Raw genomic sequence first — 27,288 nt, 5'->3', positions numbered from 1 at the left:
CGCGACAAAAAAATTTATGCGAAATTATTGCATAGCGGTTATCAAAGCAGATCTGATAAAAATACTTAAAATTTTTTTTTAATATCTAGAAATTACTCGCCTTATTTTACGTACTACTTACATATTCCTTACGATTGCCGAGATTAACTTTTATATTACTTAATTTTTTTATTGCATGTGCATGTAAATAAATCAAAGATATTAACTAGAATCTCTTGCTTCAATCTTTCTCAGCTGAATCCGGATCTATTTTTATAAGACATCATAAATATTTTAGTTTGTATGTGTCCTGGCTTAAGTCAGTTTGGATGGCTGCTGGTGGTCCGATCTGAATAATTTCTTCGCAAATTGTAGGGATGCCTTGATTAATAGTCTCTGCCACATATTTTGAAGACACCCCGACAAAGCAGGAATTGCCTTAAAAATTGTAACATTGGGTCATAAATATGAAATCATTACTCATGAAATAAACTTGACCAATATATTGGTTCTGCATTTTTATCAACACTCTTGAGCTCGCGATAAAATGTATCATTCATATGAAAAGACTGGCATAATTTGATCATTACATCATGGATTTTTAAGTACGTATCCATCCTTCTTAGTCGTACGTGCGTTGGACTGGAGGAACAGAAACTATGCGCAAAATAGTTCCACGCTTTACTGCACAGATTGTCACTTCTGTAAACTTCGTATTCCAGGAAATAGGTTTTCAGTCAGAAAGGCCAGGAGATTATAAATATAGCGTCTTGGATAATCAGTCTATTTGATAAAAAATCTTTTTTTTTTTTGCTCTAAGGTATAATGCTATAAAACATTTGTTGTGATATGTAAGCGTTTTTTTAATGTCCCAGCTGTATTCATCCTACTAAATAATTGCACTCAGTTTCCCAAATAACCGTTAAGTGAGTTAACATATACAAGCAACGCGTGCCGTTGTCTCAATTTATTGTCTTCGACTGGCCGTTTCTGGTCTGGCTGAGTGAAAAAACAACGTAAATACATAAACCAGTTCATATATACATCCATTACAATATTAATTGTTTATAAAATAATTTCTTTTGTATGTAGTACAATTACATTAACCAATTGCATTTAAAACAACTAACTTAGGGTTAAATTTGATTCAAAGCTGCATTAAATGTAAACCCGTATCACTTATTTTTCGCGTTCAAATTTCTATTTATTCTCTTGTATTAAAATTATTAATTATTATTAAACGAAAATACAAGTATGTATAGAATGTGTAAAACCACCACACCGGCCGAAACACATGAAAGTTGCTCATAAATGCTATTTCATTTAATGATTCGCTAAAAGCGTCATAAAATTATCAGGCAACTCGCATCATCATTGTTCATTTAATGTGCGCCAATAAAATCCTAAAATACCGTAGGTCCTGAAATTCCAAGCATTAAAATGAAATAGGCAAATCTAAACGAATTTCCATTTCCACCAAATAGCACACTGTGGTCAACAGTAGCAATTAGCCTTAAGTGTTGGGACTTGGAACAACGCTAGAAACGTGGGCGGGAAAATAAACAAGCAGAGAATGCCAGTCACTCAAACGCTGAAGGACAAACACAGACTTACTCATATACTCGTAAATGTTTTCAGTGGTAGACAATTTTACAGTTTTATAATTTTTCTGACAACAAAAAACGTTCAAACACCTACGCTTGGAACTAAACGAATTTTCACATAAAAGAGATAGAAAGTCGTTAAAAGTGAGAGTGAGAAAGTTGTTAAAATAGATTTTAGTGGTAATTTGAGTATATTCGAGCTTTGATGTATGTTACATATATTCCAATACTGAAAAATTTAATAAACTTTTATGTTGCTAATATGCATATGTATTCCACACCAGCCTTACACATAGTCTCATATGTGCTCAAGGACACAAAAATGCGTGGATATTGTGAGTATAATAACTCATAGAATTTAATTTCTTGGTTGTTGTATGTAATTTTTATACTCTCGCAACCAGTTGCTACAGAGTATAATAGTTTTTTTTTTTCTACTGTCGGCCGACGAAGTGATTTCTATATTATTCGGTAAATTCGCCACAGGAAAAACTGTTATCAGACATTCATAACTAATAGTCAGTAAATACCCTTTAGAAAAAGTGAGAGAAATATCCCAAAGAAAAAATATCAAGAGAGAAAAGATAATTTCAGATATAAAAAATATTGTACTTAAAATTCGGTCATAAAACTCAAAGTTGACAAGCTTTTACAATGCCTTTTTAGGGTTTATGGGCAAGTAACCAATTCTTTTCAATGTTTATTATAAAAAATTTTATGCTAGAGTTTAACAATATGTCATAACCACAAAACTTCAAGAATCATATGTATATATTGTTAAGAATAACAGGTAGATTTAGAGTTAGAAAGTGTAGTAAAACAAGTAAGGAATTTCTGAAAGGGTATAACCGAACATTTTATACTCTCGCAACTTGCAAGGATCAAAGATCGGCAAATTACTTCAGTTGTTAGCAGAATTTTGACACAAAAACATACTATTATCGAGAGTTTTATTTATTTATTTTATTATATGAAACTCAATTATATATCTTACACATTGACCGACATTTTCGGTAAAAAGTCAACTATAGGCTCTGGGTTTTGGTTCGATTTAGATAATTTTTGGTCACCTTGTGCCACAGTTTAAACGCATTATTCAAAGTTTTGTCTCGATGAAATAATTGTTGCTTGATTTGATGTGCGCCAATAAAATTGTGTAGAAACTTGTATTACGCCCATATAATTTATTGGTTGAATCGTTCATTTTACTCCATATACAATATATGTTGCTTGAAAAAAGTTCACAAGTATAGTATAAATTTCGCTGACGGGAAGTAAAATATCGTGATAAAATAAAACTAAGTGAGACCTTCAAAATAAATTGTTATAGTACCAAATTTGATTGTAATTGATTTAACATTTCGTTAAATTATGAATGTTGAATTCTTTCACAACATTTTTTAAAAACAAGTTTTGCCAACAACTGAAAGTATTTCACCCGCTTTGATCCTTGCAAAATGCAAGAGTATGAAATGTTCGTTCACATCCAAACTTAGCTCTTCTTTACTTGTTTATTGATTTATTTCTGTTAACAGTACTTCATAACTACACGTTTCCACATTATTTGAATAGCTTTGAATTCTTCATAGTTTGGCTGTAACAACTTCTTCACTGCACATACTAAGTGCTTAATGGTCTGTTTGCTACGCATTTTCTTCTGCTACCTTACATGTGCTTTAAAATGCTCGCATTATAATATTTAAAGCGCAAAGTTTTGAAATTAAATACATTAAATATTTGTACGCAATTTAACTTACTCGAGTGTGTGTATGTGTCTGCTTCCGTACAAGCATTGTAAATGTATTGTGAGCTTTTAACTTCAGCCGTTGCTGTCATTCCACTAAATTTACGATATACAGTTGGGTGCGTTAGAAATTTTATAAAAAAAAAAGCAGTAAACGTGTCAGGATTCGAGCCAAAGCAAATACATATGTTTTGTTCTAGTTGACTGCTTGACATAGTTGACAAACCGCAAAAGTGCAAACAGGCAGGCACTACTGTTAAGGCGAAAATGTTTTAGTTGATTTTTTTTTTCGACAAGATAATATATTTTTGAAAATGTGACACATTATTTGCTTGAAAAAATAAATTTACAGTGTTAGCATACAAACATACTAATACAGCTACCATAAATAAAATCTATTACTTACAGTCACTATCTAAGCACCACCCGAACGAAACAAGATGTTTTCCCACGCACTTTTGCGGCCTCAACTGGCAATGATTGCCATCGCCGCGAGTCCTTTGGCCAGCGCCTTAATATCCGAAAAAATATTGCTGCACGATGAAGGTATAATTTTAAGTCAAACGTACTACACCAATTCTCCGCTCTTTTCTTTTGACTAATTCTTGTTGGGGGACTTACAGCAGTTGCTGCTGAACGAGGCATTCAAGCAGAATATACCACTGACACTGAATATCTCGACGGAGAATCTGACGGATCTACTAAACACTGCAGCAGCTTCCCACGTCCGCGTTGTTTATGTTCACCGTGTTCTATGCCACCACCTTCGTGGCTGGTGTACAAGTATTGTGTAATCTCATGTTTTCATTGTTATCTCACGAAATAAATGTATTTACATCGCGAAAAATGTCTATCTCTTCAACCTGGCAGTGTCTGATTTAATGTTGCTGCTGTCAGGTGAGTTGCATTTGTTACACAGTACTTTTAGGCAGGTTTCAAATACTATTTGAAAAATGAGTAAAAATTTTGGAACTAAAGCCATTAATATGCAATGAAACCCGAATCGCCATAAGCCTGTTGATTATCCATTTTAAAGTTATTAAAGTTTATTTCTACGATCGTTTCGCAAAACTCTCGAGACTAACGAATTGAGCAGTCATCTGGTATATATGCAATATATTCTAATATAACAAAATATAAACCTAAAGCAAGTGATTTTATCATATAAAAGAAGTAGCTGTATACGCTCTTGAATTGAATTCATTAGAAATATATTGTTGTTACGTTCACATGTAAATTATTTAAAGAGAGAGTAGAGCTCAATCAGAGCGATCGGAAAAGTGGCGTAGCGAAGAAGTAATAAACCACGTTTAGCTTGGACTTTCAAATAAAAAATATGCAACAATACGTAATATTGTTGTTAATGTCAATTACCGAGTTGAATGATATGATTCGCATCCGAATTCCTAACACATTTCATACACTTGGTCATCAATCAAAATAATTTATTTGTAACTTAACTCGATGCTAAAACTTATGCAAACAGTTATGTAGCTAAAAGTGATATCACATATCTCACATATATATTAGCATTCAATATATAAATAGGACATAAGTATAAACATATTCCTATTTAGTAAATATGTTTATATATGCCAAATGTTAATCACTCGAAGTAATTTTATACATCTGTCGCACCACATTCAATCAAATTGAAACAATCTGCTTCATGACGATTCGCATAAGTATATATGTATATATATGTATGTTAATGTATTTGTCATGATTGATGTGCTAATATAGTTAGTATTGCCATATATTCTCGTAAAAAATTTACAATGCAGCTAAAAAGGCCGTTATTGTTTTATACCCTGCACAGGATATATTAACTTTGCCACGAAGTTTGTAACACCCAGATGGAAACGTGGAAGACCCTATAAAATATACAATATATACATACATGTATAGGTGACCAGCAGAAGTTATTAATAAGACAAAACTTCCAAAGCCGCCAAAATGTTATTCCAAGTGTTCAACGCGATCACCATCCATCTGCTGTAATAGTTTGTTAGTCTTTACAGGAGGCTTGTAAAGGCGTTAAATCTTTTCATTCAAAAAAGTCTTAAAGCTGTGAATAAAAGTGTAACAGCGGGATGTTTTAGAAGGCGTGATAAAGCAGACAAGCAACACTTTCTACGATAGAAAGCATTGGATCTTCTAGCATGTTCCTACTCCAGCACACAAGGCAAAAACACCAACCAGTACCAACAGTGGCTTAAAAGCAATATTCCTGGTTTCATAGCTGTAGACGGTTGGCCGTCTCGAACTTCAGACTTGAATCCATTGCACTACAGTTTGTGGTCAGAGCTGGAGATCTCGTTTAGGGACTTATGTGAGAGCAAAAGTAGACCATTCCGAATAAAATTTTGTAAATCGCTCATTTAATAAATGCATTGATAAATAAAATAAATTAAAACAAGTAAGGAAGGGCTAAGTTCGGATGAAACCGAACATTTTATACTCTCGCAAAGTCAAATAGTATACTCGTTTGAGATTTCTTTGTGGATTGGCTGATATTTTCGGTAGAAGGTCAACTATAGGCACTGGGGTCCACATATTTAGTACTTAGGGGCTTAAACAGTTTTGGTTCGATTTAGACAATTTTTGGCCACAAGGTGGCATACTTTAATCGCATTATTCACGCAAAGTTTTATCCCGATACAGTCATTGTTGCCTGATTTGCATAGTGGAAAGTGAAATAATCAGATGGAATTTAAAATGGTGTTATATGGAAAATAGGCGTGGTTGTAGTCCGATTTCGCCCATTTTTGCACTGTGACATGAAAAGAACGTTATGCACCGAATTTGGTTAAAATCGGTTAAGCAGATCTCAAGATATGGGTTTTCACCTAAAAGTGAGCTGTGCCACGCCCACTGTCTAATTTTGAACGCGGTTCCTATAAAGTCATCTCATACCATCCCAGAGATAAAATTTAATGACTCTGGCGTGTTTAGTGCTTGATTTATCGCGCTTTTAGTAGTTTTTAACAGTACCGTTATATGGGGAGTGGGCGGAGTTGCCACCCGATTTCAACACACCGTCAATAGAAGTGCTAAAAATATTTGCTTCCAGTGAATTTTGTTATTATAGCATTAGCGGTTTAGGAGATATGCACATTAAACCTATTCGAGGCGGGACCACGCCCACTTTTTTAAAAAAAATTTTAACTGCAGATGCCCCTCCCTAATGTGATCCTGTGTACCAAATAACAGTCTTGTATCTTATTGCGGAGCTTAGTTATGGCAAGTTATTTGTTTTTGATTAATGGCGTTTTGTGGGCGTGGCAGTGGTCCGATTACGCCCATCTGCAATACCAACCGTCTCACGGTACCATGAAACATGTCTACCAAGTTTCATAAAGATATCTCAATTTTTACTCAAGTTAGAGCTTGCACGGACGGACGGACAGACGATCTGATCATTTATATATATATAACCCTATATCTAACTCGATTAGTTTTAGGTGATACAAACAACCGTTAGGTGAACAAAACTATTATACTCTGTAGCAACAGGTTGCGAGAGTATAAAAAATGTAGTATAATCTCATTTTTATAACGGTCTGAACTTGTAACAGAACTTGTAACAGAACTTATGGCAGAAATAAGTACTTTCGTATATGCATGCGCATAATAAAAACATAACGCAAGCTATGTTGAAGCTATAAAAAATGTTTTTAAATAATATTTGTGCAAAGATAACTTTAGTAACGTATTATCGATTTAGCTATAAATAAATACTGCAGTGCATATACACCATGGATTTTGTTGCTTGTCATTTATATAAATTGTCACACGTCCTTGAAAATTTGACGAAATGTCACCAGATATTTTAAATACACAAACAAAAAGCTATACATATCAGACTTCTTATGAAGCATTTACTGCACACAAAGTGAAATGGGGTCACTGTTGCTTACGCCACGTTCACAAATTTGGGTTACTTGTATAGACTATTTATAGTACGATATAAATACCTATATGTTGCTGTGGCATAACCCAATGATATATGAAAATTTCATGGGTGAATATACATCGGTGATAGTAATTTGATAAATTTTAAATAGTGTTTACTGCTCAGTGCACAGATTCGGTGGGCAATTTTCTATTCGAGAAAAGACACTTTAATTAAAATTAATAATAATAAATTAGAATGTCACAGATATCAGTTATTTTAATTTCAGTTATATTATTTTTTTATTTTAGGGGCACCCCAAAATGTTTACAGTTATTGGTACTCCAATGCTTTTTCATTTGGCGTTGCAATTTGTATACTTGACAGTGTTTTAGCGGAAACTGCAACCAACGCAAACGTGCTGACAATAACGACATTTACCGTTGAACATTACATAACCACATGTCATCCATTGCGGTAAGTGTAAATTATAGAATGTTCATTAACAGTTCATGTAAGTATTTCTACAATTTAGGCAATTTGTGTTTTCTTAATTAAGTAAGGTATATTTTCGTTTAATAAGTAAAATTGACAGCAAGAAGAAGAAGCACTATAATAAGTATGTAGAAAATAAAAGGTGGAGCTGTCGCGCATTTACCTTTAAAGACATGGTTATTATTGAACGTTGCTTCCATTTCTTTTTTTTACCTTACAGTTTCAAATAATAACTTTTGCGATTAATTACAGCGATACGCTTGCCAATTTTTAGGACTTACCACACAATGTTGCATCGTCAGGTTGTTCAACTCTCATGTACACGCATATATACAGGTTGGTTGAAAGGTGTCAGCGCTCGAAATGAAAAAATACTGTTTTTGGTATGAAATATATATTTTTTATTCAACATAACCTCCCTTAATTTCAATACACTTATTCCAATTACCCTCCAATAATTTTATGCCATTCCTATAATGACTTTCATTCGACGAAAAACGCTTACCACGAAAGAATTATTTCCGGTTTATGAAGAGGTAGTAGTCGCTGGGAGCCAAATCTGATGCAAGCGGTGGATGCACAAGCAATTCGTACTTTAGTTCGTTGAATTTTGTCATTGTTAAGAACCCTTTGTGAGCAGGAGTATTGTCTTGATAAATAATTACTTGCTTTTTTGCTGCAAACCAGGTCTTTGCTCACGAATTGTTTCATCTAGCTGATCCAAAAGGCTGCAATAATATTTGGAGTTGCTTTTTTTACTTTTCTGCACTTCGACTGCAATAAGCGGTTATATTCTGCTTAAAACGCTCCAAATTTGTTTTCAATACAGTTTTTGTTGAATTGGTAACGTGTGCGGCATTAACTTTCCAAACAGCTTTTTCATATGTAATTCCATATAAAATATGAAGCACTCGTTCGTCTAAGATGCTGATGCCATTAGCAATTTCACGCTTGGTCAAACTTGGATCTTCACTAACAATATTATGAACTTGCTCAATGATTTCTGGCGTGGTTGCGGTTTTTGTTCGTCCTTCGCGTGGACCGTCTTCAAGCCAAGTACGAACACCTTTAAATTCCCCAAGCAAAAAGATATACCAACTTAAGAAAAAAATTGAAACTAGCAGTACTATTTCTTGGTGAGCAACACCCACTTTACAACCAACATGTACTTAAGTTTTGAACATTTTTATATAGTTTATTTATACATTTATTTCGTTGTAGCCTTAAGTTCTGAATTCCATACACACCTAGCTGTCTCTCTCCCTCTCACTTTCTCTTTATCGCCTAATTGCAGACAACATACCATTTTGAAACTTTCGCGCGCTATCAAATTCATCTTCGCCATTTGGGTGACGGCGATGCACTTCTCCGTTGTCTTCGAGCTGGACGGCATCTCATGCACGGTAAATTCATACAAAGTAGAAGTGTATTTACTGCTACCGTTATCTTTCTTTCATATAGTATTATTAGTACGACTACTTGTCTTTATTTGTGTGTTCTTTGATCATGTTTTCGTCGTGTCGGATTTTATCTTGACGGCGATCTGTGCTTTTACGTCTTGATTGGTATGAAGGTGAAGCGGAGTCGCTTTCAACAAGGCTGTGCTGAGGCATTGTCTGGATTTTCATCGGTTTTGCAGCGTAGAGTATTTGATATTGTTGCTGAATTGAGTAGTAAGTGGAGCTAAAGCTAATCATGGCATGGTGTACCAAAGAGTTACTCATCGAATTTCACTACTGATGATATGATTAAACAACTCCTAATATCGCTCCTTGACGTCTATTTCTGAATAAAAAAAGGGTCTTGCACATTCATTGAAGCTTTGTTTGGTTAAAAAAGAAGAGATCCATAACCGTGCAGTTGAAATTTAATCAAAAAAAGTGCGTGTAGTTCAACAATTTTTTGGCGTTTTCATAATGTATCCGTGTAGCCTAAAATGTGTTCAATTTGTACATCATACGGTCATCCATGGTGTCTACGTCTTTCAATAGAAACTATCACAGGAAATACCACACTTAGCCGAAATACCAAATCGAAATACCTTCAGCCAACCAAAGGATACTGAATAACTCTAGCCCAGGTTATCGCTTTGCCAACCCTCCGCTCGATTCTTGTTCAATATGCCTAAACAAATATTTATATAATATGGTGTTTGCATCGAAAACAACACGCCCGCTCAAGGCAATTAATGTCATATTGAGCAGCAGGCGTTTCCTGCCGAAACCGCTTACCATAGGGAAGGCGACAAACAGGCTCGTAACCCATTTGAAGGACTGAAAGGGAAAGGTGTGCCTTAAAAAGTTCTCCTTTTCAGACACCTGTGGCATCACTAAATAAACATTTTACTTATGCAGCAGAGAGCTGGGCTGGGGGCAATATGTGATTAGTTATTTTTGTTTGTGTTGCCAAATCACGCGCTGGCTAATATACATACTTGTATGTATGTGTTTAACGGTTCGGTGTCAACAATCACTTAGCAAAGGCAATCCTTACGTTAGATTCTCAAGACCAATGCACTTTATATTTGAATCTTTCGCTTTTACCTTTGTTTTCCATAAGGGGAACTAAGGTAGTGGTACTGGGAAATATCGTTTGTACGAAATCATGCTTTCCAATTTATGTAAGTAGCTAATTTGAGCAGATCTTCTTTTACAACGACTGTCATTTCACCCTTTACTTTGAACAAAATTAATTATAATCATATAAATTTACCTTACTTCGTAAGCTTTCTTTTTTTATTTGTTTCTTCCAATATTTGTCTTTCCTTTTCTTCCGTTTTCTTCGCACATATCGCGTAATTTAGAAATGTTTATATCATTTTCTCATACATTAGTTACCGTCGCAGTAGCTATTTTTCCCTGATAGGCGCTCTTCCATGCGCAATGGCTGATGTTTGTGAATGGCAGCAGCGCGAATCGCAACTGCTCAGGGATGTCTTCGAAGCTGTCAACCTTACATCCGGTGTGATGTATTACCAAACGACATGCATCAATCCGTTGCTGTACAACATTATAAGTCACAAATTCCGTGATGCTTTCAAGGTGACCTAAGTTAAATAAAATATGCTCGGAAGTGTGAAAGGAAGGCACAGACAAAAATTGTAAATCAAATTCTTTCCATTATAGGCGTACGAGTTATACTGCACTGGATGTTTTTCCATCCTGTCAACATGTCAACTTATCTTATTTTATTTTATTTAATCTCAACTCATCTCATCTCATTCATCAATTGTATTATTTTTCTTTTCAAATCGCATTTATTTCACCAGATTCATTTTCATTACGCATTGCATCTCGCCTTATCTCAACCTTTCACGCCTCATATCTTCAGAACTACTTCCATTCCATAACTAGTCCAACATTATCATTCCGTTTCATACATATTTGTAGTATCGTTTATTTTTTATTTACATTTCATTTTATAATCGTATCTCAGCATTGTGATCCGACTGTTCTCATATGCGCGGTAAGGCATGTCTGTCGTAAAAGGCGACTAAAAGCCAATATGCACTATGACTGTTATTATGTACCTTGCTCAGTAATATCAGCATGGTATGTCAGAAATAGTGCTATAATACTCAGCTTGAACTGATATTATAGACTTTAAATGAAAACGCAAATAAAAGAACATTTGAAGTTCAAGCGACAAATGTCACCAGTCATTGAGTAATGGGTTGCTCAACTGGCAGTAGTTTCGGCTACACAGTCTTACCGGAGACTTTCTGGTACCATGGGGAGCAGAAAGCCCTTGGACTTCGGTCCAATTTGCTCATTGGGTTATGGCCCCTTTGGGGAGATTTGTGGTGGCTGTGGTTGAAACCTAAATGCAGGAAGAACTGAAAATTCAGCCTAACTGTTTTTTCAGTTCTAAAATAAAGTTGCAAAAAGCAACTGGGTTCCATACCCGAAAACGGAAGAGGTTTTAGGTCGGCCTCGAATCATACCAAGATGGTAGTGTGGACCCAGATACACTGCTACTGGTATCCAAATAAATACTTGCAAATAGCTCGTATTGATACGCTGTGTTTTGGAACACCGTGAGGTAAGGCCGTCGCCGGCAGGTACTCACGTAAATCAACAACGAAAGTTATTCACATATGTATTTAGAAATAACTATTTATGTTAAAATTTATGGAAGACTCTAACTTTTTTTCGGAATCAAAAAAATGTATTTAATCTTTCTCCTAGGTAACCTTTTAACTCACTACCACTCTTATTGAGTTTTGCAATTACATTCTCGTGACAACAACGACGACAATAACACTAGTTTACAGTCATTTTGCGGCTGTGATGTTATGATAGCGAAAATTTCTTAACAGGTATGATTTTTTGAGTTATAGTCTAGTAACCACCAGTTACTAAAATGAGAAAAATTGGATAATCAAGACACCTCAAATACCACCACAGACCTCTTTGCATATCAGTCGCAAATTTTTCCATCAGAACAGCAGCTGTGCCATCGATCCCGTTACAACTCCTTTTGGTCGCAATCGTCGCTGGCAACAAGTCTGTCAAAGCGGGATGAAAATCGTCGAAAATCGAGTAGATGGTATAACAGCAGCAACCGCTGCCAAACAGCAACACCATCACATGCTTAATTTTCAACTGTCCCAACGAACCAATGGAGCTGAGAGCAATATTCTACTCGACATGGAATTGGGCATAACGCATAACTTTTGTCACAGTCATCCGCAGTCAGCCATAAATTGCAAACGGAGTAATGTTGTCCGTCGCCACACCGAATAGTCTGAAAAAACCGCGTACGTCTAGCGCCCAACTAGCGCCACTTGCACAATCGTTGAATTTTACAGCGAAATTAGGTATGCATGGATCGGCACGTACGTGGCTGAAACTTTAAAGTCGCTGTGACCAGAACACATTGTTAGCCAAGTCCATGTCGAGCGTCGAAGTAACGTGCAGTGCCACTAGTACCATACATATGCCTACGATATAAATAAGAAAGAACAGGCGCAAAACGCAAATGGCGGGCGTACGCACAAAACCTTTGACATACTCACAGGCATTTTTCAGGGGCATGTTCGTAAAAACGAGCAGAATGAACGTCATGTTGGCGATGGTCATGTCGCGATTGCTTTTGGTAGTAGCAAGTAGCGGCACAACACAATAACTTATACGTAGCATATCGTATCGACGCCAGTCATGCTGAAAGCTTCGTTAATTAATTGTAGCGCAGTTTTCGTGAAAGGGTTATGAACGAAGCACACAAGAAGACAATGTCAACTTGAGAATGTTCCGAAAACATGGACATGATATTTGTGCTGAGATGACATTTTTACTCTACACGCCCTTCGAAGCAATGCTTTAACCTAAAAGCTACACAAGCTGATGCAGATGAGCTTCAATAAAATCAATACTAAATTGTTAAAAATAAAGTGGTACAAAGGTGATACCAATATCAGCAGAATAAGTGGTGGACATAATATAATAATATAAGAACTATTATAATACTTTACATAAGATAACATAGCATAGCATAACACCAGATAATTATCTTCATAGTATCTTCAAATTTCCGGTTGACCGTATGTATCGGGTATACTAATAAAAAAAAGACGAGAATAGTTCAGCACTGATCTACCATATACTTAATATTATATATACTTAATATTATTTTAATTATAATTTAATAGGCTTCGAAACTACTTTTCGGTGAACATAGGCTATATTATACTCTCAAAAAAGTTAAGGATTCTTACTAAGACGCCAATAATGACCTAAAAAATTCTTTATAGCATGCGCTGCGATTACTTTTGATTATAGAACCAAATAATGTAATACGACTTTGCAGAACATATAATTATCTACAAAAAATGTCGCGATAGCATATGTTTAACTGTTATAGTTACGTCACAATAACTATAATTTATTTAAAATACCGCCTATGTAAATGCTCTTTATTTGGAACTTAGTATTAATCCTTATCAAAATAATTACTTAATGTTTAAGACTGAGGTAATAGCTTTATAAAAACTTTAAAATTATTCGATTCGAACATTCCATTCGAAAGATATCACGAATTTCAAATTTAAGTATTCGAAAAAAGAGAGTGGTGAGCGATCGGTTAGCCTGCAATAAAATATACGATGTAGGTGGGGGAGTCAATGTCATGAAATAAGGTACAACGCGCCTCACTCGCTCAGTTGGCATCATACGAAGTTGTGTGCGGAATTGAAAATAAATAATATTAAAAGTTTGATGTTCACATCACATCGATTATATGAGGTCTTCTTCTGCCAAGTGGGATGGCAAACGGGGTGATCTGCTAGTATGTTATATATTAGTGAAGTTGAAAGATAATTTTACACTAAGTGTCTATTTTTTCATACACAACAATTTTTTTTCTTTCAATTTTTGTGGATATAATTTATTATGTTTTCAATCTCATAAGTCTTTCTTGCTCTTAAAATGAATTACTATGCCAATAGCTATGTATGTATAGGTGTAGTTTCGAATATCACTTAAGGTTACTATAATTAAAAGCATCAAAATCTCTGTCACATTTCTATACGGGCGCCTACAGTCGGTTGAGAGCATTGAGCACCAAATAATATATCGCCTCAACTAAATACAATAAATTAGAAAACTGTGGTTGGCATTGATGAATGTTGTAGCAACTATGGATGATATATCGCAGCATATAAAAATATTTTGTCCTTGAGAATTACGTCTGAAAGATTGAAAAAACAAAAAAGTATTTACAATATGTACACAATTTATTAATAGATTTAACTAATAAAACAAATCGTAAAAATCTAAAATAAGTAATAAAAAAAGTTAGTTCTTCCAAAGTTACGACACTGAAGATAGCCAGCTTGTCGACGGCTGTCACTGATAGCGAAATAATTGCAAAAGTTTGGTGTTACTTAGGCAACGTTGGCGTTTTTCTCTGATTTGTTTATTAGACTACATCTTTATGTACATATATATATTCTAATTCATAAAACATAGTTATTTAAGTTGCAATCTAATACCAAATTACCCGCGGCTACTTGTTAGGATAAATTAAGGCCGGAATGTATTATTTAAGAGCATCTAAAAAATTCTTACAATTTATATTATACATACGTATACGTATATCTATATCTATTGCAAAGCTAAAGCTCCGGACAACTACGCGTATACTCATACAAACACAAAAGAATAAGCAAGCTGTCGATGAATGAATTTCGTATGCAATCGTTAGTAATGATTTGCTTAAGCGCTTTCGATTGCTTTATGTGGTTTCGTGAATCCGTGCAGGTCCTTGTGGTCGAACGACAATTTGGCATTCTCCACTAACGCCTAGCTGCAGACCAACAGCATGTTCAAGTTATCTGTTGTCATTGCAACTGCTGCTGTTGGCCTTCATTTAGCGCTAAATTTCGCTTTATCGTTATTTGTTTAACTCCTCGTATATATGCGTGTTCATATTAAGTCGTCCGTTGAAGTTTACCAAAGTTGTGTGAACGCCTTGAAGCTTTTTGAACCCCAGCCAAGTTATAAACAACAGGTGAATAACTTATTAATTTGATGGTAAGTATAGTTCGCTTACGACCATAGTTGGTAAACAAAAAAGCGGCGAATTCATGGAAAAGCAACAGTTGGGTTAAGAGAGTGAATGTAAAGTCATTTTACGGCAAGAGAGAAAGCTTAGTGTGCTTTTGGGCTTTGTTGTATAAGTAGAAATACAGAGTAAACTTAAAAGTAAGGAATTTTTTTATCACTGGATTATTTAGAAACCTAGTGAAGTGTAGAAGAATATCATAGTAACGTTCTGGCTCTTGATTAGAGCAGCGGCATTGAACTGTGCTACCTTATTTACGTCTAATGAACATGTTTCACAGTGAACTTTCATTTTGCCCTCAGTCAATTCTAAATGTACATTCATATGAATATGTAAGCATGTATTATATAACGTAAAAGTTACTATATACATACTGAGAATCTATCTACGAAACGAGAAAAAGTGGAAGAAGTTGAACAGAAAATTGTCACATATGCGTGATAGTTTTTATAATATGAACGATTCTTTATGATGAAAAATAAATAAAATTTAATTTTTTACACAAATTTGGAATTAATAAAATGCAAAATTTTTGTTGTTAGATACACATATTTGTATGCTATGTCACTTGGTTAACGAAAGCAGACGTATACTTGTATATAAGCCGGCAGGCTGGAAGCGAATAAGCGACATAATGTAACGCAGTGCCTCAACGCGATATCGGCATTGTTAATGGCAACCGATTTTCCTCTTTAGCATTATTTCAAATTTTAACTTTTTTTGTCACATGAAAACTCATATTTCATTATGAATATACCAGGACCACTAAACTATAATATGAGAAGGAAAAAATATTAACAAATCACGTTTTATAGTGTCATCAAAACATATATTTTTTTAAAAAGTACAAACATTAGCTATATTTAGAGAAATTATTGCTTAATATAGAAAAAATCTATTCTAAATTTTCAAAAAATAATATACTAGCATTTCTGCGCTCCATTTGCCTTGTTAGCGATTAAGGAAATGCCCTGATCGAACCTGTCGCTTTATGCGTCACTCACAGCCCCTAATTTGCCGGAAAGATATCCAGATGAAAGTCTAGCATATGTAGTTTTAATAACATATTACACCCCAAAGCTTTATATGGCATTATAAGTTCATTTATTAAGTCTTTGTAATTTTCCGTTTTATGGTTTCCTAGATAATTTGTGAACAACGTTTACATTTCCAGGTGAGTTTTTCTTGATTATTCAGTTTTTCTTCAAAGCTCCTTTATTAGTTGACGTATTGGTGGACCTACAAATATTCCCGCTTTAAATTTTACGCGCTAAGTTTGGGGAATTTTTCTTTCAGATATACAATTCCACTGCCATCTCTAGGCATAGCACATAAGCACTACGTAAGTTTGGAGACTGGGTGGTGTGTGTGGCCTTGGTTGTAATGCCACTGCTCAATTAATGACGTGAAATTACCATACTGAGATTTAAAAGTTATTTCTCCACACCCATAACATAAACTTTCTAATAACAAACGATGATGTAACTTAGGCGAGTGCGAATTATACAGTCATATAAAATAAGTTATTTAAAAAAAACACGTATATGTAATATGGTCGGTAATGAATATGTAGCTGTAACAGAAAAACTGGACGTGGTTGAAACAAAATAATTATATATTGTTGATGAGTGTACACCAACATAAATAGTGTTACAAAATCATTATTTACTAGTGAAATTTATATTTTATGTGTAAACAAATATATATATAATTTAAAAATCCAATACCATAACAATCAATAGTATTTGTTTTAGATCACGTTTCCGTTTCTTAAGCTTTCAGACCCAATTCTTCAGGACTTAATACATTTATATTCGGCCGTTTTGTCATCCGTTACGTTGACCAGATCTTTTAGCGTTTTGCATAGTAAAACATTCCCATTAAAACGATACCTATCCCGTCGTTGAAGTCATTACATACCAGCAGCAAGTTTTGCTCATTCAAACTGTAAACGAAGATGTTTATAAAAAAAAAAAGATGAGGGTAAAGACAAAAGGATAAATTGATGAAAACTGTAGGTATGTTATAATAATTCATAGAATCAACTGGTATTTATGTAAATTATTGTATATTCCCTTAAATGCACAAAATTTTATTAACAAGAAATCTCCGCTGGTCAGCAAGTCAATTTAACCCCAATTTTTTAAATATTTGGTACAATGAGGCACACATTTAACCAGTTGCAACATTCATCAACGTCAACCACCAGATGGTGATTTGTTCAGTTTTGTGGGGTCGGTGTATCATGTCGTACTCAAAACGCAATTGCAGACGCCCAAAAAGAAATGTGCATAAATTAATTGCAGCTGTAATACTCGTATACGCCCATATCTCACTGAAATTTGGACGGTTTTAATTACGGTGGTCTGCAATTAATAATCACAAAACGACATATACATACATATCTATTAACATAGTTGTCGTCCAGGAAAAGAAACGAAATATGAAATGGAAAGTATAAAAATGCGTATCTAAAGAATTTCAAATAATTAGAAAATGCGTACATTATGGCGTTGAAGGCGATTCGATTTGCATGCACACGCCGATAAGCATACGAATATATTTGTGTGAAATATAAGTTTCTAGTTTATAGTTAGAGGGTCGGCTAGAGTTTGTGGAAATAAATGGTCGATTTCTTAGGTCATCAAGGCAGCACCACGTTGGTAACCGTGTATATATTAATTGTACGAAGCAGTTTGCGCACTACATGTTTATATAAATGCAAATACGATACTAATCCTGGGAAATACTTTTTTTTTTTTTTTGATCAAATATTCTAGAACTCTTTAAAAGTTGGTTGTATCAGATTAAGCATTTAGGCATTGGTTCAAAGAGGAGTGTACAGAGACGACTTTTCTGCGCTGAGTTAAAATGCCGTAGTCTGATTTCAGTGGCAACACCAATATCTCACGTTTCCAGAACTCCCTCAACTTGAACAAAACGCTCTTCTGTTCTGAAATGAGCAGCATTATCTTTGTGCGTCTTCATAACCCTTTCACGAATATTGCATTTGTTTCGTAATAAAATATACCATAATTTTCAACTTTACTGGCGTCGGAGACGTTCTACTACAAATAAGTGTCATCCGCAGTATAGTAGTATCAATCTAGCTTGAATGAGTGTGAGTTGTAGATATAATATCCTATTACAATCCAATACTACCCCCATTCACAGCTGTTACTACAGCAACAGGTCGATCATTCAGTTCCCGACGTTTACGAGCGCGCCAATACAAAATTCCGTTCGGATTAAAATTCAACCTGTTTGTATTGACTCCCACTCTTGCGAGTTAATCGACATGCGATCATCGCCAAGGAGTCGCGCATTACGCGCTGCATGCACCATACTGTTGCTAATAACAAAGGGACACAAATTATCACTCCGCTTGCAATTTATCGCTGAAGACTTCGAATGATCGTGGCAAAAGTTATGCGCTATGCCCAGCTCCATGTCGAGTAAAATATTGAATATATCAGGATAAACTTTGTACGAATAGTGCCTAATGAACAACATTTGTCAAAATCGGACTATAACTGTTTAAGCTGCCAGATACCGAATATGGGGCACCAGTTTCTACTACGTACTTTTCATCGAAAATTTCTCTGTTTGCGTTTCTCTATTTATTATATTAACATTCTCTGCTCTGGCAATTATTTACACTTACGCCCAAAAATAGACTTCATTTTATAATTTGATAGCAAACTGGCAAAGCTTTTTTTGTATAAAGCTGTATATACTGAATGAACTCACAAACGAGGCTTTGCTAACGTGTCTTCCTTATCTTGAAGCATACTTTTTGGTCGCCAAATAATCTCACTAATAATCATATTCGGTTAACGAGGATCATAAACAAATATAAGTATGAGAGTTTTTCGATAATAAGTAAAATGTTGCTTTACCGATAAAAAGTCTTCCAGAAAATCATAAGATATATCATTCTTCCCTTAATTCACAGGTGTTTCTTTGAGTTTTTATGCTCTTAAGAGAATTTAAGTCTGGTCCAGCTTCGAACGGAGGACAAATTTACCGAAATAAAAACTGCTTTCCACTAATTTATTGCACGCAAAAATTTTGCTTAAATATAAAAGCATATCCATATTTTCACATAAGCTCATATATTACTCAAATTTATAAAATAGTAAAAATCTGACAGAGGAATTACTCATACGCCACAGTTGTTTCTCACGTACTATTTTTAACGAGAATTCAATAAATAGGTTTTAGTAAAACTTTTAATCACTTATTATTTTTACTCCTTGGTTCGTTGGTCAACTCGCTAATAAAGAATCACTAGCTAAAATTAGGCTGACCTCAAATAGTAAATAAATGAGACAGTCATATTATGATGCCAAATTATTAAAATGCGAAAATATTGTTTTTACAGCAGGTTACCTTGTAGGATGATGAGCTCATGCGAACATAAGCGCACGCAAACTAAGTGTATCCTCAAATAAATTACAATTTATTAACAGCAATTTCACATATTCATCGCTCATTGACAAAATAATATATTTAAACTAAGAGTTATCAAGATTTATTAAGCAATACAATGAGCAATGAAATGCGCAAGCACAGGAGCCTCGCAGTTTGATGGTCTGATTGACAGAAATTACTTTCGCTTAGCACCTCTGAAAGCGAACGTCAACTGAGTGCTTCAATAACAACAAACATAATTTAATTTTTCGCAAACGGAGATTAAGAAAGATTTGCGTGAATTCACTACAACATTCTTGACAAAAAGAAAGAAATTTATTTCACATTATCAAATATAATATATACATTTATGTATAAGTATATATGTGTTGCATATATATTTCAATTTATTAACCATCGGTCATTTTTATTAAGATCGTTTAATTTTACTTATATTATATAATAAGTTAATTAGTATTATATACACATATGTACAAGAATGATATAATTGCAATACTTTCAAAGTAAATATTAATTATAAGATAAAGTATGTACATATAATTATATGCATGTAAAATTAAAAATAATGACACTTTAATTCAATAGGAGATTTTTTTTAAGTAAATTTATGCAAATAATTTCATCTTTATCATATAAAGCGCTCAAAGGTTGGTAAATATAATATTCTAAACAGAGAGATTATAGAAAAATGCGAGCAAATATTTAAATATCATACACGATATATTATTACATCGCAGCGTAAGTACTCGTACCAGCATTCGTGTGCCGTTCATCCCTTCCATAATACTTTCTTCGGTTTACATTCACATTCCGCTTACTTCGCATCAGAATGTTCACAATTCGATTTGTGCAACACTCAGGATTTCGCATCTAATTCTTTGCCTGCGAGCACCATTTCCAAATGTTCAGCATCGTAGATGACAATCAGCCCCTTGTTGAGACCCTCGAAAACCTGCGATACACGTGCTTGCAGATTGTAGAAGTAGAGATTCTGGTTGCGAGTCTCGAAGTCTTTGATTAGCATGGAGACGACCTTGGCGGCCGTGAAGTCCGCGCCATAAATGTAGGTGCAATCGAGAACCACAGGAAGGGTTGACTTACGGCCTTGTTTGTTGATCACGTTGCGCACGAACTCCACCGATGGGAAGATGAGACAGCGATCGGGAGTGAGCATGAGATACTTGATCCCATTCGAAGCCTGTTGTAGGGGAGAATTGATTATATTATATATATTGGCATTTTCTGCATGTTAAAATAACTCACTTCTAAAGTTTCAATTCGTAGTTTGGGACGCGCTGCGCTGTACAAAATGAATGTCACATTAATAGCCATGCCGACCAATATGCCGATCTGTACAGGTAGTACAATGCAGGCAATGAATGCACCTAGGCCGGGAATGAGATCAGTTCCTGAAAAACAATATTAAGTATTATCGTGAAGGTTGGGTTAGGCTAGGTTTGTTGGCTGATCCAGAGATCACATTTGGACTACTATATGTAAGCCTTTTGAATCCATAAAAATAGAACACCTGTATGTCGAAGTTATATGTCAGCAAAATGCCTTGTGGCCAATAAAAATTTGCTCAAGTGTTTAATTTCTATTCCTACCAGTTTGGTGGGATTTCTGAAAGTGTGAACTCCCAAGTGTTCCGAGTCTAAATCTCGCAAACGCGGGACAATCAAGAAGCAAGTGCTGAGTTGTTTCCACTTCGCCTTCTTCCATACAGTTTCTGCAGTTGACGTTCAGTGAGATTTAGTACCGCCGCCCTGCTATCAGAGTGGATTGTCACTTCTCTGAAGGAGGCTACACTCCGAAGCAGCAAATCTACTGCTACCTTAATGACAGCAACCTCGGCTGAAAAACACTGCAATAGTCAGGAAGTCTGAAACTGAAGTCAATAGAGAGTTCTTGACAATATACCCCTCCACCAATCTTCCTTAACCTCAGAAGCCATTGGAGGAGAGGGGCAGTGAGCTTTTTTATGCTGCCTTGAAAGGGAAATCTGTTTTTTGGGGTCTATTATTAAATATACTTACTTTTGCTGTGCCACATCGGCTTGACTACACGATATTGCAACATAAAAATTGTCGCCGCAACAATGATTGCCGCCAGAGCTGCTTTCGGCACGTAGTAGAAAGCAGGTGTAAAATAAAGTAGTGCAAAGATAACAATAATGCCCGTATATAAATTGGACATCTGTGTTCGAACGCCACTGGCATTCAAGACAGCACCACGCGCCAAGGGACCATTACCACGGAAACCTTGTGCAAAAGATGTGCCCACATTGCAAAGACCAATGGCAATGAGCTCTTGGTTAGCGTCGCAAGGCTTCCCGTCAGCTGTGGATACAATTAGAAAATATGAAAACCTATATACCAAGTTTATGAAGTTTCACTTACCAAACGCCTGAATGAGCGCAGTTGTTTCCAGCAGCGAGACCAGCGGAATTACGATCAAACCAGCGCCCAAGCTGGAAACTATATCGAGAAAACTCTCATGCATCTCAATAAGCTCACCACTCGTTGTATTCGTGTAAGTCGTTGCCGAGAATGCTGGTACCTTAAACTCAGGCAAACCATCGGGCACATAACCCACCATGCGGAAGATGTCGATACCAGATTGCAGTAAGTAATAGCCCAACAAAGCGACTAATACAACAAGCACGGCATTGCGTGAGGTGCCAATCAACCAGATGGTCTTATGCAGCATACGCTGCCAGCTTTTCTTGCCCTCTTTAGGACCGATGTCGATAAAAGTCATCGCACGCATGGCGAGTAGCAGCAAAACAGAGCTTACACCCAACGCGGCATCATTCCAGCTAATGTTGTGAAAATCCTTAATAATAGAAACCCACATGTCCACCAAAGTGTCGCCCGCTGTGTCTACGACGAGCAAATCCTTCAGCTGCGAGGTAAATATGATCAACGAGGCGGCACTGGTAAAGCCGGCACTAACCGGCCCGGATACGAAATCAATGAGAAAACCCAACTTTAGTAATCCCATAAGCACCTCAATTATACCCGTTAAAAAAGTTAGCAATATCGTCTTCACCAAATCACCACGCCCTATTTGGAATGTGAGCAGTGCTGCAATGGCAGTGGGCCCCACCGGTACGTCCTTGCTGGTGCCGAAAAGCACGTAGATGAAGCAGCCCATGAAGCAACTGTATAAGCCATACTGTATGTGAGACACAAAGAGGTATAGAGTTGGTACTGAATAGTAGAGTGGTTTCAGCGGTCAATATTTAAAGATAGCAAAAATGCATAAACTTAGAAGTAGTAATTTTAATTATTTTATTCGTGTATAATTAAACTAATTCAGATTGCTTATTTATGAAAGACAATGACAATTCCGTAAGCAACAGAAAAACTACAATACAAGAAATTTTTTTTTGGTTTTGATAAACATTATTTTAAATAGGATGACTTTGAGTGCAATGCTTAGAGTGACAAAGTCAGACAAGTTGCGAGAACAAATGACACAATTTCTTAAGTCAACCAAAAGCGGATTTCTGAATTTTGAAATGGTACATCGAATGTTTAGTAAGGAGTGCATATATGTACATATGCAAAATCCATACCGAATTTTTTCGATTGTGAGCATACCGTTATCTGAAAGGTGGTGGTGTGTTAGGAAAACTTTATAGAATTATTGAATGTCGATGTGCTTAAATTTTTTAAGATCTTACACTATACCAACCCTTATTTGTATACACGTGGCACGTTTTAAGGCATTTTTAAGAGATCTTAGTACCCATAAATATTCACAGTCACTTCAAAAACTAATATGCGTAGCTATAATATGTAATAATATAGATACTTTCGAAATGAAATCGACGTACTCACTTGCAATTCCAACCCCGTTATGCCAGCAAATGCAAGACCTTGAGGTATCACAGTTAAACCGACCGTAATACCGGCCACTAAATCCCCCACAATATCATTTCGACCATATTTCGGTAACCACTCTAAGATTGGTAGCCGCTTGTACAGGGTTTTTTTGCGAAACACATTCGAAGCAGTGTCCTTCAGCCAATCTCCAGTAGCCGAGCAGCAGTCTCGTTGATTGTTCGCATCCACTTCATCGACAATGCAATCCGAAGAGCCTATGTATAGGTCGCCCGGCGGTACTTCTAAGGTTACATCGGAACCATAATTATCACAACCTTCTAGGGTAGGTGTTCTCACGTTTGACTTCACTGTAAACATTTTAATTAACTGTATCTAATTTTAATTACTGCCTTTTTAAATTTTTGCTCGGAAACGCTGTGGCGATTTTGCTTTATTGATAAAACCTTTACTGGCGAAATCGAATATTTACGTGCGCGTCCAATAATCACTTTACACTTTTTATGACTAAATAGCTGTTAAATGTGAATATTATTCCACAATTACACCGTGCACCCCAACACCCGTGTGAGCATCGGTGCTCAGTTAGTGCTTGTTGGAGGCGAAAATTTTTTAGAAATAAATGGGACTTAGCGAGGTTTGCGAGGTTTCCAACTGTACGCGCCGCCGTCACATACGCGAATGCTGTAGTTTCAGAAGCTTAGGTAGGTAGTAAGTATACAAGCGATCGAGCGAGCGTAGTGCTGAGACTATACTTGTATAGCGTTTTCCAAAATTCAAAGCGCGCTTCAAATGTGTGCGTGTGTAAGCGTGGGTTTCGCTATATGATAATGGTTTAACTAATATTAAGATGACTCCAGGTACTTTCTTGCAGATCAAATAAATTGCGCCATTTTCAATAGTAATGTCAGATGAGCTGCAAATATTTCCAAGTAAGAAACCACTTTGTTGTTGTATTATTTAAGTTTTAGACGGCGACATATAATGAGCGTTCTTGGCCAATTTCTTTGCCACATGTATTTTTATGTTGTTTGAAAATATTAATTCTCTTTAGCCTCTTTAAATCGTTACTAACACATAGTAAGTGACCAAATATTCGAAATGTATGCAAATATATTATAACTTATAGGGAATTTCATTAATAAAAAGCTACAAAATTTCTGTTAGCGATGGACAGACATGTTTAGTGTATTGATTCCAATTGAAGTTCCGCCTAAAGTTTGCTATAAATAAATGTCCATGTTCACAAAACGACTATTCTGATTAATATTCAATAGGAAAAAATTTATATAAGTGGAATTTTAATATCTGCTTATCGATTTATGTGTGTACGCATTTGAATATTAAATAAGTGCGCACTGTCTCAAAGACGCACACAGACTCATAAAACTGCAACGAGAGACAACGTTTACTCTTTATGTAGCTCAGATTCAAAAATAACTTTCGATTCTCCAAAAATTATATACTTTTTTCAACAATTTATAGAGACAAATTGAAATGACAGTTAGGACTTTACGCAAATGCCAAAATAAGGGTCATAAGTAGACAGTTCTAGATACTTTGGATCTGAGTATGTTATGTTAAGTGACCAATTATAGTTTTTTTGGCAAAATAATCGATATTGTTTCAAATCGAATTCGAAGAAAATCAACTATCAATGAAGAACTAAAGCAGATAACATATATTCTACCATCTAACCACTTTGCTGCACTTACATCCGTGTAGGCGTGTATGTGTTAAACCCGAGTGGGTAATTAATAACCGCTGTCGTCAGCGAGATAAATTAGCAACAGCATGCGACATGTGTATGCCGGTTACCATATGCTGCCGTTGTTTGTGACATTTTTGGGAATGCCGTTTGTTGTGACTGTGAAGATGAGACGGAAGCTACAATGTTTTAAATGCTGCGATGGCTGCGGTTTTATCGCTCTCACAATATTGGACGCCGCACAAAGAAAAAACGAGATTTTATTTTTATTATATGTATGCATTTACTGCTTTTTGTTAATCGCTTCATACGTTTGTCTTACCATTCGGATTTCAGAGGTGGGTTGAAGCACTCAGACTACCTCTAGCATTTGCTCTAAGTATAGTCTGGTTCAAGCTCACGTGCTTTCTAGTCGTGAGCTTTACTCACATGTACCCCTATGTGGTTATAAGTATATACATACTCGTATGTAAATAGTAATATTTAGTAAGGGAAATACTATATTGAAATGCATAATTACTCAACCATAAAACTCACAGACGCTTAACACTTGATTTATTTTTAATATCGGAGTCGATTCGTTAAACCTGTAAGGAAGAACTAAGTTTGGGCACGTTCGAACGTGAAATACTCGTGAAAATCAGAAGCACTAATATTTGGTATATCGAGAAATATATTTATTGAGATGAGATCATACGAAATAGTATTAGCCTAATATTAACATGTAAAAACAAGTACGAAATATAATTTTTAAAGTCAACCAGAAGTCGTTGCATTCATTATAATTTAATTGATGTAATCAAATAGAGACAAATGATCAGCGGAAAACTCGCAATGTGACTATTTTGGAAAATATTTATACATATATTATTATTGCTGTAGAAGATACTGTCTTAGTATAAAATTAACCAATTTGCAAGCGAAATAACTCAATGAAAAGCCATTGTAATGTTCTGAGCGTTTAAATATAAGACTTATTGTACCTAATGACTCTTCTATCCTAGAGATGAAGAGTCAGTTTATTTATTAAATAAATATTAATATGTGTATTTATAGAATTGAATGTACTTTAATAATCGGCTGCTCATTTTGAAAAATTTTATATTGCCTTGATTAAGTAGCCGATCTCCAGAAAGACCTCCGAAAAAGTATGTGTGGCGGTGATTATTATTTTTATTTGTCTGCTTAAAATCATCTCAAATCCGAAATCATAAAAAATTTTATTACTATTGATGAATTCAGATAATGATTAAGGACTAGTCAAGTTTTTGATTTTTGACCTAGGCCTAATGGGCGCTCATCTTAAAACTGTCATTTCGATGGGTTATGCGAAATCATATGGGAATTAATGTTGCCCTTTTTAATTTCATTTGTTTTGATTCTCCTTTCTGCATAATATGAAATGTGAAAATATTAAATTACATATTCTTTTATATGCTATAAAGCTAAAAATACTGAAGCTTTGCGAGATGCTGGACATGTAGAGAATGACGATACAGAGTGGTTTCACTTCGGATATTTTAACATTATTGTTTAAGGCAACAATGTAATCTCCGCAGAAATTGTTCACATCAGATCACTATATCATATAGCTGCCAAGCAAATTGAGCGATCGGGATCAAGTTCTTGTAAGGAACCTTTGTATTTGTGAAGGGTATTATAGCTTCGGTGCAACCGAAGTACAAGTTTTTTCTTGTTGTATAAAGCATTGTCAATTTGCCGCTCCCTTGAAATAGACTACCATATTGTTATATCATGATTTTTGACAAAATAGCGGTTTCCCAGAATAAAGTCGTTTTTTCACAAAATTTGCACTTCAGAAAGTTTAAAAATCAGAATTTTATTACAATAGTGAATATTTCTATCGTTATCTATTAACGTTGTGTAAAAACTTCAAATCTATGGATTTTGAAAAAACAATTATTTTTATTTAAAGTTTTGGGAGCTGACTTCATTAAATTAAAAAATTCTAAATACGCTTATATCTTCAAAACTATGTATATACAAATATGTACATC

At 35.2% G+C, this 27,288-nt stretch overlaps 1 protein-coding gene and 1 pseudogene across 3 annotated transcripts; one reads left to right on the top strand and one right to left on the bottom strand.

Moving 5' to 3' along the window:
• Positions 1-3,767: 3,767 nt before the first annotated feature.
• LOC118681847 (pyrokinin-1 receptor-like) lies at positions 3,768-10,767 on the top strand (annotated as a pseudogene).
• Positions 10,768-20,060: 9,293 nt separating this feature from the next.
• LOC106625892 (sodium-independent sulfate anion transporter) lies at positions 20,061-24,255 on the bottom strand. 3 transcript variants are annotated; one of them, XM_036368149.2, is made up of 5 exons: positions 23,560-24,253; positions 22,114-22,891; positions 21,751-22,053; positions 20,978-21,123; positions 20,061-20,912 (listed from the first exon to the last, which is right to left on the bottom strand). In XM_036368149.2, the coding sequence occupies exons 1-5, from the start codon at positions 23,920-23,922 to the stop codon at positions 20,571-20,573; spliced, it is 1,932 nt and encodes a 643-aa protein (XP_036224042.2). In that variant the 5' UTR covers positions 23,923-24,253; the 3' UTR covers positions 20,061-20,570. The 3 variants fall into 3 exon arrangements, 2 of the variants coding, with proteins under 2 accessions (XP_036224042.2, XP_036224043.2); XM_036368150.2 differs by having other exon boundaries at positions 23,556-23,691; XR_011394826.1 differs by lacking the exon at positions 20,061-20,912 and adding an exon at positions 21,322-21,568 and having other exon boundaries at positions 20,983-21,123; positions 23,560-24,255.
• Between the last annotated feature and the right edge of the window lie 3,033 nt (positions 24,256-27,288).

The sequence above is a fragment of the Bactrocera oleae genome, chromosome 2, assembly GCF_042242935.1.
Source record: "Bactrocera oleae isolate idBacOlea1 chromosome 2, idBacOlea1, whole genome shotgun sequence".
NCBI lineage: Eukaryota > Metazoa > Arthropoda > Insecta > Diptera > Tephritidae > Bactrocera > Bactrocera oleae.
This window is presented reverse-complemented; position numbering and strand designations above follow the sequence as displayed.

Coding starts and splice junctions, on each gene's coding strand:
- LOC106625892 (XM_036368149.2), bottom strand. CDS start 23,922: ATGTTTACAGTGAAGTCAAACGTGAGAACACCTACCCTAGAAGGTTGT. Junction 22,892..23,559: donor TAACGGGGTTGGAATTGCAA/GTGAGTACGTCG, acceptor TCTCACATACAG/TATGGCTTATACAGTTGCTT. Junction 22,054..22,113: donor TGCGCTCATTCAGGCGTTTG/GTAAGTGAAACT, acceptor TTGTATCCACAG/CTGACGGGAAGCCTTGCGAC.